General features: G+C 39.6%; 1 protein-coding gene across 8 annotated transcripts in view; it reads left to right on the top strand.

Moving 5' to 3' along the window:
• Positions 1-13,651, top strand: part of CELF2 (CUGBP Elav-like family member 2) — a 496,995-nt gene that overhangs the window by 213,335 nt on the left and 270,009 nt on the right. Inside the window, exon 1 of one of the 8 annotated variants that reach the window (XM_068168584.1) lies at positions 13,310-13,565. The exons of 3 other annotated variants lie outside the window; for them this stretch is intronic. In XM_068168584.1, coding sequence (XP_068024685.1) covers positions 13,459-13,565 — 107 coding nt within the window. In that variant the 5' untranslated portion in view covers positions 13,310-13,458. Of the gene's footprint in view, positions 1-13,309; positions 13,566-13,651 lie in introns of those variants that run through there. 4 more of the 8 variants (XM_068168591.1, XM_068168604.1, XM_068168598.1 and 1 more) reach the window with 4 other exon arrangements.

The following is a 13,651-nucleotide window of genomic DNA, read 5'->3' as shown; positions in this document are numbered from 1 at the left end:
AGGTGGGCCTCTGAGTAACTCTTAAAGGTAAGGTCTTTTCTTAAGTAGTGAGGAGAAAGTTCTTCACAAAGAGAGTTGTTAGTCATTGGAATGGGCTTCCCAGGGAGGTGGTGGAGTCACCGTCCCTGAAAGCATTCAAGAGGGGATTGGACATGACACTTGGTGCCATGGTCTAGTGGTCATGAGGTCTTGGGTGACAGGTTGGACTTGATGATCTTTGAAGTCTTTTCCAACCTTGTTGATTCTACGAACATGAAGAACCTGAAATATGTCTTTTAGCTTGTTCTTTATATGGTGTCATCAGAGCATCCAGATACTGTAAGTAGGAATCTTGGGTGCATCAAATGAACCACTGCAAGAACTTGCAAGCAAAAACGGTGTCCAAACTCACACTATTTGCCTAATCATCCCCAAATTGCTTGGGTTTGTAAAACTTCCTACAGTATTTCTTGAAAGAGTTACATAAGACCTGTGTTAAGCCCCAAAAGAAGTTCCAAATACCACAATGTCTTGACAGTTTCAACAATTCTAAACATAACTGAAGCATAGAGGGATTTAAATGAGAAATCAAACCTTCATGTGCATTTCTGTTAACTTCTGGTCTGGCACATTTTGAGTTGTTGTACACATTTCTTGTACACGCTTCAACAATTTTAAATTGTTGCACACATATGCTGAGCCTTTAGCCATGCTCTGGCATCTGGTTAAAAGTGTGTACCAAGTCATGTATTTCATCTGTCCAAGAAATCAATATCTGGGGTGTATGGTGTCAGTGTGAGGAAGACCTAGAAGACTGGCTATGCGCTTAGTTGAAAAGCAGTACAGAAAGATGATTTCAGGAAAAAAAAGGGAAAAACAGACACCAAATAAAGCTCATGTTTCATGCAGCCATTGAAAGACAGTTTACATCCAGCAGCACTAAAATATTCACCTTCTTGCACAGGTAAACTATAGAAACACTTAGTCCTTTCCTTTAAAAGACATTTTCCATCAATCTCTCTTATGTCTCTTTCTCACCTTGCTGTTCTACCATCCATTTGACATCTCATCTGAAGGGGAAGACTCATGTTCAGAGTGGTCCCATTCATCTTTTGGCAACACTGATTTAGCTATCAGAACATGACCCTTTGTTTGTATTCTCTTTTCTGTTTAAGAAATTTCTATAGCTGGAGGTATAAAGAAGAAAATCAAGTGAAGCAAAAACCTTATCTCACAGGTTAGGAAGAGTTGAGTTGGATCAAACTCTTGCACACAACCAAGTCAGGCTGTTTTGAAAAGAGAGGCAGCTGCCAGACTCTGCCTTATAGATGATACTTTAGAGATCACAGAAGAGAAAGAGATTCACATATAATTGCAGAATTAAGTTTGGATGAATCTTGCAACACTCCAGAGAGCTCTCTTGATTTTTTTTTTTCTGGTGACTTCTTTATTTCCTGATTTGAGTAATACTTGTTCTTAATTTTGCAGCTTTTAAAGCAGCTCACCTTGTTTCACTTTAGATACACTAAAGTGACATGTAAGGGTGGTGGACTCTTGTTAGGGTACAATGTCACATGGGAATGTGTGTTGAGTTGTTCCTGAGAAGACAAAAAGGTGTAACCTTCACCCAGACATCATTCTGCTTTGTTTGAATGCCATTTCTGATAAAAAAATGGATGTTCATGGTAAATATTACAGATTTCAGAAAAGGCATCCCAAATCAAGCAATCTGTGAATACCCATCTCTTACATCAGAGAACAGAGAAGCCATTAATTGCTTTAGTGATGGCTTGATACAAGCTCTCCCATTTGCATCCTTTACTAGGAAAGCAGAAGCTGGTCTTCCCCAAATCCAGATTTAGTTGGGGTACATCTTTCTTCAGTGGGTCAGAGACTACTATGCTTCGATCTCAATGCATGAAGTTCTCTTAACGAATCCAGTTATCCAATCCCTGGTGCAAAATGTTCAAGTAAAACACAGTTCTGCATATGTTGCTCCTGCACTTTGTTTCCTCAGTCATAAGTACAAGTGAAATGCATTGAAATGCCAAAAACACGCAGCATTTCTGAAGATGATTGTTATTAATATTTTTCTGTCTGGGGTGTTTTAGCTGTAAACCTGTTTGAAATGCCTAGCAAACAGCAAGAAGAGCAGCTTTGGAGGGGGAGAGGCATCTTTGAAATCCACAGAGCAGAAGCTTTAATCTCCAGTTGTGATTGACATCAAACAAAAGTGCACAAACTTCCTTTGTTCTTGAGCACAAAGGGTGTGTTTGTTGTTTGTTCAGGGTAAGTGAAAGGCCCCATGAAGTCCCACTGAAGATGTTTAATGAATCTGGCAGCCTCCAAGCTGTCTCTTCTACACAGTAATCCTACCGACAGGCCCATCACACATAATTTAATTGAGTGTGACACAACAATCTCTGCTCAGGAGAGACTTTGGAGGGTGAATACTTTTATTACTCAGCAGCACAACCTCCTTAGGGCTAGGGCTGGAATGGTGGTGTTCACACTTTTGTCTCTGAACTGAGGAAATTTACTCATTCAGATATTGGTTATTAAGCTTCCTAAATACTGACTTTGAACTCATGGTTAAAACTGAGTGAATTGTACTGTTCCTAGTGCTGGGAGCTAGGATTTTTGGCAGTCTCAGCTTGTAGTAGAAGTCAAAGTCAAGAATAACTGAAAAACGAGAGCTGATATTAAAATCACACCAAACCAGGACATGGGTACTAGGGAAGGAGGGACAAAATAGCATCCAGACTGAAACAGTCATGGAAAATACTATAGGGAAAACAAACAAAAAATAAATTCCTAGGATGTGTTGTTTATCTTTGGGTGACTAGAATAGAAATAGAAATGATGTGTGTTTTCAGCCTTCCCTGTTCTTCCTATTTAATGTTTATAGCTTTTAGTATTCTAAAAGTTGGGCAGTTTGCTGCCAGGTAGCATGCTTTGTCAGGGTAAGGATATTTTGCATGGTTGGGAGTGTGGAGATCAGCCGGTGTGTGCCTTTATGATCTGGGTACCTATTGCCCATCAATGGGGCAGAAAAGACTTAAATGGTCTCTAGATCTGAACACACAGGTAAGAATGATATCCAAGTGCACTGCTCTTCTCAACAAATCTGGTTTCAGCTTCGCCTCATGCTGCATGTGTAAATTTAGACAATTCACTTAATTTTCTATGTAGACACTTCTATAAAATGTTCATAATCTTGTTTACCTACTTTGGGATAAACTATGGGGTAGAGTGTGAATACTCACTTAGGTAGAGGTTGTGAAGAAGAAACCACTATTCTCCTGGAGTTGCTTGGGGTTACTTTTTCCTTATCTTCATGACATAAATCAAATTTTATCCCCACTGTTGGATATAAATGCAAAATGCATTTGTACTGTAAATGTCAGCCACTCCAGGGATTGTTGAAGAGCTAAGTACTACCTGCTGTTCTATTTGATCCCTATGCCAATTGCCAAACAGAGCCCTGACAATATCAGGTCTGATGGCTGGCATTCAGATTCAATGCCCAAAGAACCCTGATACCCTGAACACAATACAAAGCCCCTTTCTAAGAGCTTCTGTGCCCAGTATCACTTTTTGAAATAATTCCTTGCTCTCTCTTGAATTTCAAGAATATAGTGGGATCTATCTAAAATAGCAGCCCTTGTTTCCTTCCCTTCTTCCAGTACCCCTTATCAAATCAGACATCCAAAATCAAGTGCTTCTGTGTACTTTGCTGACAAGCACAAGGGGATTAGGGAGTGATGGGTTTAACAAAACTGGCTCAAGGTTTTCTAAAATGCATCTTGGAGCTTGAGCTCTGAACGAGCCATAAAATTCCTCCCATGAGGTAGAAGTGAGGTTTCTACAAGACTGGATCAGAACTTAATAATGCTTTTCTTTTTTTTTCTTCCTTGTTTTCTAAAAGGTGCTACAAAAACATCTGATTTATTCGAAGATGTCACAAGACTAACAATAGTTTAATGTAGCCATTGTGTAAAAAAAAAAAAAAAAATCACAAATGTGTTTTATCACCAGCAAAAATAACTGAGTTTTGGGCTGCATGCAAACCATTTGGGGCAATTAGCAAGTAATTTAATTTGCATTAATCAGCACAAGGTCAGCAAGAAATTAAATTTGGGTGTAGATTTTACATATAACAGGGCATGAAAAGAAGGGAGGGACTGTTTTTACAGGGTGTTAATTTGGAGTTAAGTGCATTCAGCAAGTTTTGCAAGGTTTGGCCTTGCAGAAGCTAGATGAATGATGTGGGTTTGGGAACACTGGAAGTATAAAATGATGTGGCAATTTACTAAGCATTTAATGTTGCAGTATGTAAACCTTTTAACAGACTTCTTGGCACTTGTAAAGATCAGAGCACAGTTTTTTCTGAAGCATGGAACACGCTGCCAGCACTGAAGGGCTGTGTCTGGCTAAACACGAATAGAGTCCCACAAGGCTGAATGTGCTGACCGTGTGTTGTGCCAAGTGACTCAGGAACACAGGCAGATATCCCAAACCCACAGATCTCTGCACAGCTTCACAGTATTACCTTATTGAGGTCTGAAGGGGAGGAGTTTGGGCAAATAACTCATTTTCTTCTGCACCCATTTGGTCCTTCAGCCTTTCACTCCACTGCCTTTTCACTGCACAGTCTCCTGGGGCTCCATGAGCCTTTGGTGATAGCAATATGGTAAATGTTGTGAGATATCCACTGCTGGAGACACAGAAATGGTTTTTGACAAATGGTATCTGAATATCTAATTAGGAGAAATGAGATGATGAAGCGTCTGGCAGTGCTTGGGAGTAGATAAAATTTATATAGCTGTGCTTATGGCTTTTTCTTTGACTAAAAAGCATTTATCAGTTGTATGGCATAGAAGGTGAAACTAAGCCTCTTGTTACCTAGTTTTTTTACAAAGGATAATCACAAGGTGCTTTTGCTGCCTTGTACACATCTGTTGTCCAAGCATATCTTTCATAGAATCATTAAAGTTAGAAAAGACCTCTAAGATCAAGTCCAACCATCAACCTGACACTAGCATGCCCACTAAACCAGGTCCCAGTGTGCCATGTCTATGGATTTTTTTATTGTCTCCAGAATGGTGACTCTACCACTTCCCTGGGAAGTCTGTTTCAGGGTTTGACCACTCTTTCAGTTAAGAAATTTTCTGTATTAGCCAATCTAAACCTCTTCTGGCAGACCATTTTTCTTTTCCCATCATTCATTACCTGTGATAACAAACCGATCCCCACCTCGATACAAACACCTCTCAAGTGGTTGTAGACAGTGATAAGGCCTCCTCTAAGCCCCTTTTCTCCAGGCCACACAATGCCAGTTCTGTCAGCCAGTCTGTACAAGACCCTTCATAAGCTTTATTTCCTTTCTTTAGACATACTCTGGCCTTGTTGTAGTGAGGGGCCAAAAACTGCACTCAGTATTCCAAGTGCAGCCTCACTTCCATAGTCCTGCTGGCCACAATATTCCTGACACAAGCCTGGATGCTTTTGGCCTTCTCACCCACCTGAGCACACTGCTGGCTCATATTCAGCCAGTTGTCAACCAACACCCCCAGGTCCTTTTCCAGTGGGCAGCTTTTCAGCCACTCTTCCCCAAGCCTGTAGCATTGCATGGGGTTGTTGTGACCCAACTGCAGGACCTGGCATTTGGTCTTGTTGAATCTCGTACGCCTGTCCTTAGCCCATTCAGGCTGTCCAGATCTTTCTGTGGAGCCTCCTGACCATCAAACAGTCCAACCCAACTTGGAGTTGTCTACAAACTCACTGAGATTGCACTTGATCCCCTCACCCACACTGTTGATAAAGATACTTTTCTTTTCAAAGGCTTGTGCTCTGACATTTAAGGAATCCCTTAGCCTAGAACCTCAGTTTGGCCAGACTTTTCACAAAAGGTTTTAAAATTGTCGTAAGTTGGAGTTTAACCTGCTGCTATTCATACCATCCTGCCTCATGCCAGCTTCAAGATGAAAGTGCTAGCTGGAGCAAAGTATTATGGAGCTTGAAGTTTAGATTATAACGTGAGAGGCTTCCTGTTCGGGGTGCTGCTTTTGGGTTCCATGTTTTTGGGTGTTGGCTCTCTTCTACTCGGATGGCAGCCAGACAAGGAGGGATGGGGGAGTAGCTCCCTGGCTTGGGTGTTTAGCTCCCTGCTTTCTGCTTGCTCCTGCTTTCTGCTGTGCTTTTTCTACAAATAAGCCAAGGTAATTGTGCATTATGTTATCTCACTTATATTAAACTCTTAACTCTTTGTCTCCACCTGGAGGTTTTGTGTGTGTTTGTGTGTGTGTGTGTGTGTTTTGTAGGGAAGAGATTGTGTTAAACTAGCACAAAAATCCATCCATTTGTTTCTTCCTCCCCACAAACCACCATCTTAACTCTGAACTACAGGCCCTACAAAAATCTCAGAATTTGGGCACTAGAATCACCAAAAATCACTAACAATTTTTTAATACCTTGTACAATGTCAAGTGTCTCAGGCTGCACCAGGGGAGGTTTAGGTTGGATGTTAGGAAGAAGTTCTATACAGAGAGAGTGATTGCCCATTGGAATGGGCTGCCCAAGGAGGTGGTGGAGTCGCCGTCATTGGAGGTATTCAGGAGGAGACTTGATGGGGTGCTTGGTGCCATAAGTTAGTTGTTTAGGTGGGTTGGATTGGTTGATGGGTTGGACGCAATGATCTTGAAGGTCTCTTCCAACCTGGTTTATTCTATGTAATTCTACGTAATTCTATGTAAAGTGGTGGATGACATGAGAAAGATCAAAGAAAAATGTATTGTGTAGTAAATCTAGCAGAAGTTTTATATCCTGGCTCTTCCTTTTTTATCAATGCTAATAGATCTTTAAAGGCAAAAAAATGAACACAGAAAGGAAGAGTATCTTTTTGGATAAAGAAATGTTAGCTATAGAGTTTAAATAACTGATAGTTGTTGGTTTTTTTTTTTCCTGTCATGCAATAAAATTAATGAAGGGAGGGTAAACACTACTGAAACAAATGTTTGTGCTAATTCTTTAATAAAATAATAAAAATTGCTTTGTAGTTATTAGTTTTATTTTTATGGCAACTGTACAGACATTGTTCATTTTTTTTCCAAAGTCTGACTATTATCAGACAAAGAATTAAGATTACTCCAGCTGTATTTGCAACCAAAGATCACTTAATCTGATTTGAATTCTTTAACTTTCCATTTCTTTCCCTGCCATGTAGGACAATATCATCTTGCCTACCTTTTAATGCAACTGTATGGTTGGTGAGTTGTTCCAGTAAGCCTGTATTTCATGTTGGATAGTGTATGAGAAAGGTCCACATGTCATCTTTTTCTACTAAAAGTTCTTTTGGTAAATTCATCCAATCATCTAGATTCTAGATTTAAGATAGTAAACTTCTTCCTCATTTTCACTTGTATGTGAGTTTCTGATGAACATCACTCTGTGGTGGTATCTTGTTTTTAAATATCCACATTCATCCCTAGTGTGGGTACACTTCATGGATGTGTGAAATGAACCTTCTGTTTAGAGCACCATAAGATCATTTTAAAATAGAATAAACATGTTAAATATGGTGCCATTTCTAATTTTAACTTAGGGGGATGAATAGCCATTAAATTCTCATCTGCAATTGTTACCATTTGTCATGTTCATATTTGTTAATACACACAGTTTATACATTTGTATATAATGTGCAAGTTCACTTTCTTTAAATTGTACTCACAAGAACACAAGGTCTTTGATATTCCACATGGCATGTCTAAAAGTGATGATCTTGGCTCTACTACAAGTGTAACATAAAGGCATTTCTGTTTGGAGCAGGTTCTACTTTTATACCTTGAGCAGACTTTAAAGCAGAAAACAAATTATTCTGTAACTAGCTGCGTTTGTTCTCTCTCTCCCTTCTTCTCTCTTTTTCTCAGATCTGGTGCTCTGTTGCCACCTCTGTTTCTCTTCGCTCTTTTGACCAGCTTTTTCCTCCTTCCCTTTAGTTGCTGGCCAGATGCTCTTATGACACACAGCTCTTTCCAAAGAAATTATTTGCTCTGTAACACCTACATCTGCAATCACAACCTGGCCAGATGAAATTTTGGTCAAATCGTGTGTTGTCTTTTAAAGACACACTGAGTGTGTTTACGTGTAAGAATTCATGATTTGCACATGCTGCAATATTTGTCCCTTCCCTATTGATGGTGGGAGAAACACTAGAGAACATTAAGTAAAGAGGAATGGGTTGTTCCTCCTGGTACCTCTGTCTTCTAGATGCTAAGATGCAGAGGCAGTGCTGCTGGGTGCCAGAAAGAGGCAGTGCACACCTCCTCCAATGAAGAGGAGCAGTGGACACCAGTCCTGTAATGCTTTAAATATGAAACCTCTTATTCCCCTGCTGCCCAAATGTTAATCTTTACCATTTACACAACATGTTGTACTTCTGTGTTTTCTGTCTGCACTGTTTAATTTTCATGATACTGCTTGGATGCTCTCAAGTGAAAAAGTAAGGTTGTAAAAGACTTTTTGCATCATCCAGACTGACCTGTAGGTCTGTAAATAATTGCTACTCCCGTAACTCAGAATGGAAATCTAGGCATAGAATCTAAAAGATCTACCAAAATGGACAAAAGGAGATGTGGGCAAATAGTAGATTTGTTTTGTTGCCTGCTTAAACAAACAAAAAAACTATGATTTGTTGTATCTCTCCTGAGAGTGCTTAAGAATAATTTCCCTTTTCCTGCACCCCATATAACACCCAAAGATACCATGGGTTTGGTTAATGCACACAATATACAGAGTTAGCATCTGTCCTGAAGACAGCGTGGTCTGATCACATGCAACTGCCTCTACAGCTGATCAATATGGTTTTACTGAGAGGAACTCTGTTTCTGTGTCTGGTGTTTTCACAGTCTGTAAAAGTAAAGAAACTTCTCCATGCAGTGCAAATAGGAAATGCAAGACTGCCTAATACACGTTTACTGCTCTTCTGACAAAAGTAGTATCTTTGATACCAGCTTGATGGAGTTTGGGACTAAATTTGATCTCTCACATGCAGCTATCATAAATGCTATATAAAGATGAAATAAATCAACACAGAAAAATGTTCAGTAATTCGTTCTACATAAAAAATAACAAAACCTTAGTAAGTACAAAGCCTAATGAGATACAGCCTTTTGAGTTATAGCCTGTTTCTTGCTATTCACATTCACCAGTGAAGTGGTCCAGAGTACCGTGGTTCTATCAATACCTTGTCTTGTGTTCCACAATTCCTAACAACAAAAGAGCTGCAGGCAATGAGTTACTCGTTTCTCTAGGAAATTTTAGGAGGAGATACCTAACTGAAGTGTGCTTTCTTAAAGCATGCTCAAAAAGCTACACATGCCTTAATTCTGAAGCTGAGGCAAATTGCCTTTCTATTTTAAACTCTGTCTAGGTGTAACATATAGGTCTGCTTGAGACCTGGAAGTCTTGTGTAGCTACAACTTGATTGCTGTAGACATCCTGCAGGCAGGTTACAGCTACTTCTGGAAGTGCCAGACAAGCTCAAGGTAGCTGAGCTGCACTTGCACAGCAGTCACACTGGAGCACAGAGACACATGCTGGTGAGCCTGAAACAGAAACGTGGGATTTCTCATCTTTGCTTTAGGCACATAGGTGGGATTCATCTTGCCTTATGTATGTATCTAAAAGTTAGGGATCTAATCCCTTTGTAGTCAGTGGGGATAGATGGTAATGCTCTTTAGTATAACTAATCTCTCCTCACTGACAATGGAGAAACACTAGATGACTAGCTTAGACTAATTGCTCAACTTCAAAGGTGGGATTTAGCTGTCTAAAACAGTAAAATGCTATCAGATTAGAGTAGCTTTTCACACCTATACAAAACAAATGTGATTTGAACCTAAATAACTGCACAGAAGAGCAGATAACAGACTTAGACTGCAAATTTCTGTTGTGAGGACATGACATATTGTAAATGTGCAACTTGCAATAACACGCTGCTTTATACAGCTTGTAATGTTCTGGATTGTTGTTGCACTGCTCTGGAGTTTATTGGGGTTTTCCATTTTAAAGATGGAGATGTGAGCAAGAGGTTAATTGGCTTGCATACAACCTGCCACAAGGACGCATGGTGAAATGGGAAAATGAATCAAGGCTTCCTCTCATGATTGCACTCATGATTTTTGGGCCACTGTCCCGGGCACTTGTCTGCTTTCTCTGTCATGAAGTGTAGTTCATTGCTTGGCTGCTAGAGTTGCTTGTTTAGTGTAGCAAAATGACATTGCATTTTGGGCTTCTGAGTATTTTGAAAATATTGTAATCAAATTGAATGGTCAAAGAATAATCTGAAGCAGAAGTAGCAAGCAGAAGGTATATTTTCGATTGATTAACTTACTCATTGTTACTGGTTGGCCACAGAAGGTTTGATCATTTTATCTCTGTAAATTATTGGTATTCCTGGGGCCTTTCAGAGATTTGCAACATCACATAATTAGTTTAGCAAACTCATAGGCCATACATATAAGGCTTGGGTTTACATTAAGTACAGGGTAATGAAATGATTACATTTCTACTCTGTAATTTGTGCAGAACATTCTGCAATATGTACATATCAGTTATTAATCTACAATCAATTCTCATGTTAAATGTTGAATTTAAACTCCACAGCTGAATTTTCATCTTGAAATAAGCCAGAGTACTCTGTGCATCTGGTTTAATCTTCACTTCAGCCATATTATTTTAAAGGCACTCCTGCTTAGTACATCTTGCAATTGAAAAATAATACTCGTATTCCCTCTCATCCTCAGCAGCTGTGATCCTTCTGCAGATGTTGTTCTGTCAGACATTTTATTATATGTGATAGAAAGCACAGGTTCTTTTTGTCTGTTACCACTTTGTAGAGCTGATTTTATTTTTTAATTTATTTATTCCTTTGGCTGTAGATGAGTCCTTCTATAATACTTCACTTTGCTTCCTACTGCTGCTGCTTTGCCTTCTTTCTAAGTACAACAACGATCAGGAACTTGCAACTGTGTGGAGCTGCCCAACAGAAGCCCATTGATTCCCCACCAAAGGCCTCTGTGTGAGACATTCTACTCCAGCCTGAAAAGAAAGCTTTGTTCCCTCAGCTGCTAGTGTCTTAAGATGCTGATCCTTGCCATATTTTTGGAAAACTGTTGCAGTTTATCAGACTGTTTGACACTTCCCCTTCAGCTGTATATTCTGTAGTATACTCTGGTATTTGTTTCTTCTCAAATATCAGTCTCATGAGCGCAAGACTGTCTGGCGCAGCCCAGGAATTGTGGGGAATTACTTTGGGCCCAAGTAATTTGGAGATGAACAGTGAAAAAGGTGGAATCTGGACTGTTGATGGCCGTAGCTGTAATGGTAGTAATGGATTCAGTATTTGGGGCAGGAGGTATGGGATTTGTCATCTTGGTTGAATATTTTCCTGGCTGCCTTCCATGACTGTTCAGATATTTTTAGCATGAAGTGCAAGCTATGTTGTCTCCGTTGACCTTGGAGCATGACATTTTAACATAGAATTGGTTTGAATTGCTAATCATTAAAATTATTTACTATTTTTTTTATTACAACAGGAAGTAGAATCTCAGTCATGTTTTGCAGATGAAAAGGGAAGCAAATTGAAATGCGTCTTCTTTTCACTTGTAGTCCTTCATGATGCCTATATTTTCCTAAACTACCATTTTTACATCATTAAAAGTAGGTTATGCCTAGGTTTGGATTTTTAACTTGTCCTTTGACAAATATTATATCAGAATGACTGAAACTAATCCCAAGGTCTCACAGAGCTAAATGAGAAGTGTAGAACAAAAGGATCATTTCTGTTACAAACAATTTACAGCTGCCATCTGAAAGGCAAGATCTTGCTATCAGTATACTTATATTGGTGATTGCTCCCTCTTTGCCTTCATTCCAAGACTTAAAGTTTACCAAAAAGATCGAGCCCATAAGTGCCAACTTCAGTTAAGGAATTAAAAGCAGTAGCACTGCATTAGGATATTGTAGCATTATATTTTAAGGTTGTAATATATTATGTAGGAAAAGAAGTTCAGACCAACTATGGGCATAACCAGAAGTCCATGAAAGTTTGATTTCAAGTTTTGAGGTACAGCTTTATTTCTAGCTTAGTGTATTTGACTCCTGCTGGGCTTTTTGACTAGATGTGGATTTTGGACATTTTGCATTTATTGAGTTTTGCATATATTTATGTTAACAGGACCTCTGAAGAAATGAAAATAATTCTTAAGATTTTTCTGCCACAGTGGTGCAGAGAAGCATTTGACTGAAAATAGCATCATGGTCTTATTGTCTTTGCCAGTATACTAAATAAGCATCTACTCAAGTATCTGATGTAGATTTTTAAAAACAAAACAAACAAACAAAAACTCCTCAACCATCCTCTTGCTTCCAAAGTAGCTTCAGGATTAAAGACGTACACAGTAGAAGTTGAAATTGAGATGTGTAAATAAACCCCTTTTGGACTACCTTGGTAACTAGGAGGACCACAATCTGTTTCTAGAAACTACATGGTGGATCTCCAAAATAGAATCAAAAAGGCTGTTCCCCTGAAATTAACAGTTCCCCTGAAATTAACATCACACTACAGTTCCTTTTATACACAGGAAGTTTTTAAGTCACTGAATAATGGAACACCCTCTCCTGTCTGTGAGAACTCTGTCAAATCCAAGAGTATGGGTCTGGGTTAAAGCAAACTCAGTTACTTGGTAACTGAATTGAGTTTTAGAGGGGTTAATATTGGAGGGATTTTGGACTTGTGTTTTGGAGGGATTAAAATTGCCAAGAAAAACTGAAAAGTTGAAGATCCCCAGGTGCCTGCATTAATACTCCCCAGTCACTCTGATGTGAGCTGGCAGGTCCCATAAAGCCACTCAGCCTTGAACAGGGAAGGGAAGGAGGGAGAGAGCAAGAGCTCCAGCTGCGACTCCAGAGCCCCAGAAAGAGCCTCTAACCCAATTCTCTGAAAGTGCACAAGCCTCCCGAGCCACAGCATCTATTTGCCACTGTATTCACTGAGTTCTCAGGGCAAACAAAAGATCCATATCAAGCATGCATCATTCCAGAAGGGGAAAGCCTTCCCTCAATCACCCATAGAGATTCCTTGCTTTTCTCTCAGTTATATATGATTACTTTTCTTTTCTTTTCTTTTCTTTTCTGTTTTCTTTTTTTTTTTAGATGCAGGTTGGGGAGATGTTGCTAATGTTTTTTTGGATGGTAATTAAGAGAACTAACACCAGCTAGGCTGGAGTGAACGCAAACAAGACCCCTATAGGCAGCACAGTGCATTAATGTAAAATATGCCCAGACAACATAACTTGTCAGAGAGGATTATTTCTGCTTAGTGAATCTGCAGGGGCCCCTTTGCTCCACCACTCAGCGTCTGACTAGAGAGAGAAAGAGAGAAAGAGTAGCCATTAGTGAGTAGCTACTGTGGCATTGATGTTTGAGCGCACTTCTGAACTGGCTTTTGTTGAGAATATCGGTGCAGAAAGCATGCGCTGTCCCAAATCCGCTGTTACTATGAGAAATGAGGAGCTGCTTTTAAGGTATGTTGTCTCCTTTGTTTTAACGCGTGCTTTCGAGTTGCCTGGGCCCGCTGAAACTGTTACCGTGCTGTGCATTAAGTAGTTTA

This window comes from Melanerpes formicivorus, unplaced genomic scaffold (assembly GCF_026170545.1).
Source record: "Melanerpes formicivorus ecotype bairdi unplaced genomic scaffold, bMelFor1.0.p_v2 SCAF_3, whole genome shotgun sequence".
NCBI lineage: Eukaryota > Metazoa > Chordata > Aves > Piciformes > Picidae > Melanerpes > Melanerpes formicivorus.
Note: the sequence above shows the minus strand (reverse complement) of the source record. Positions and strands in the feature narration are given on the sequence as shown.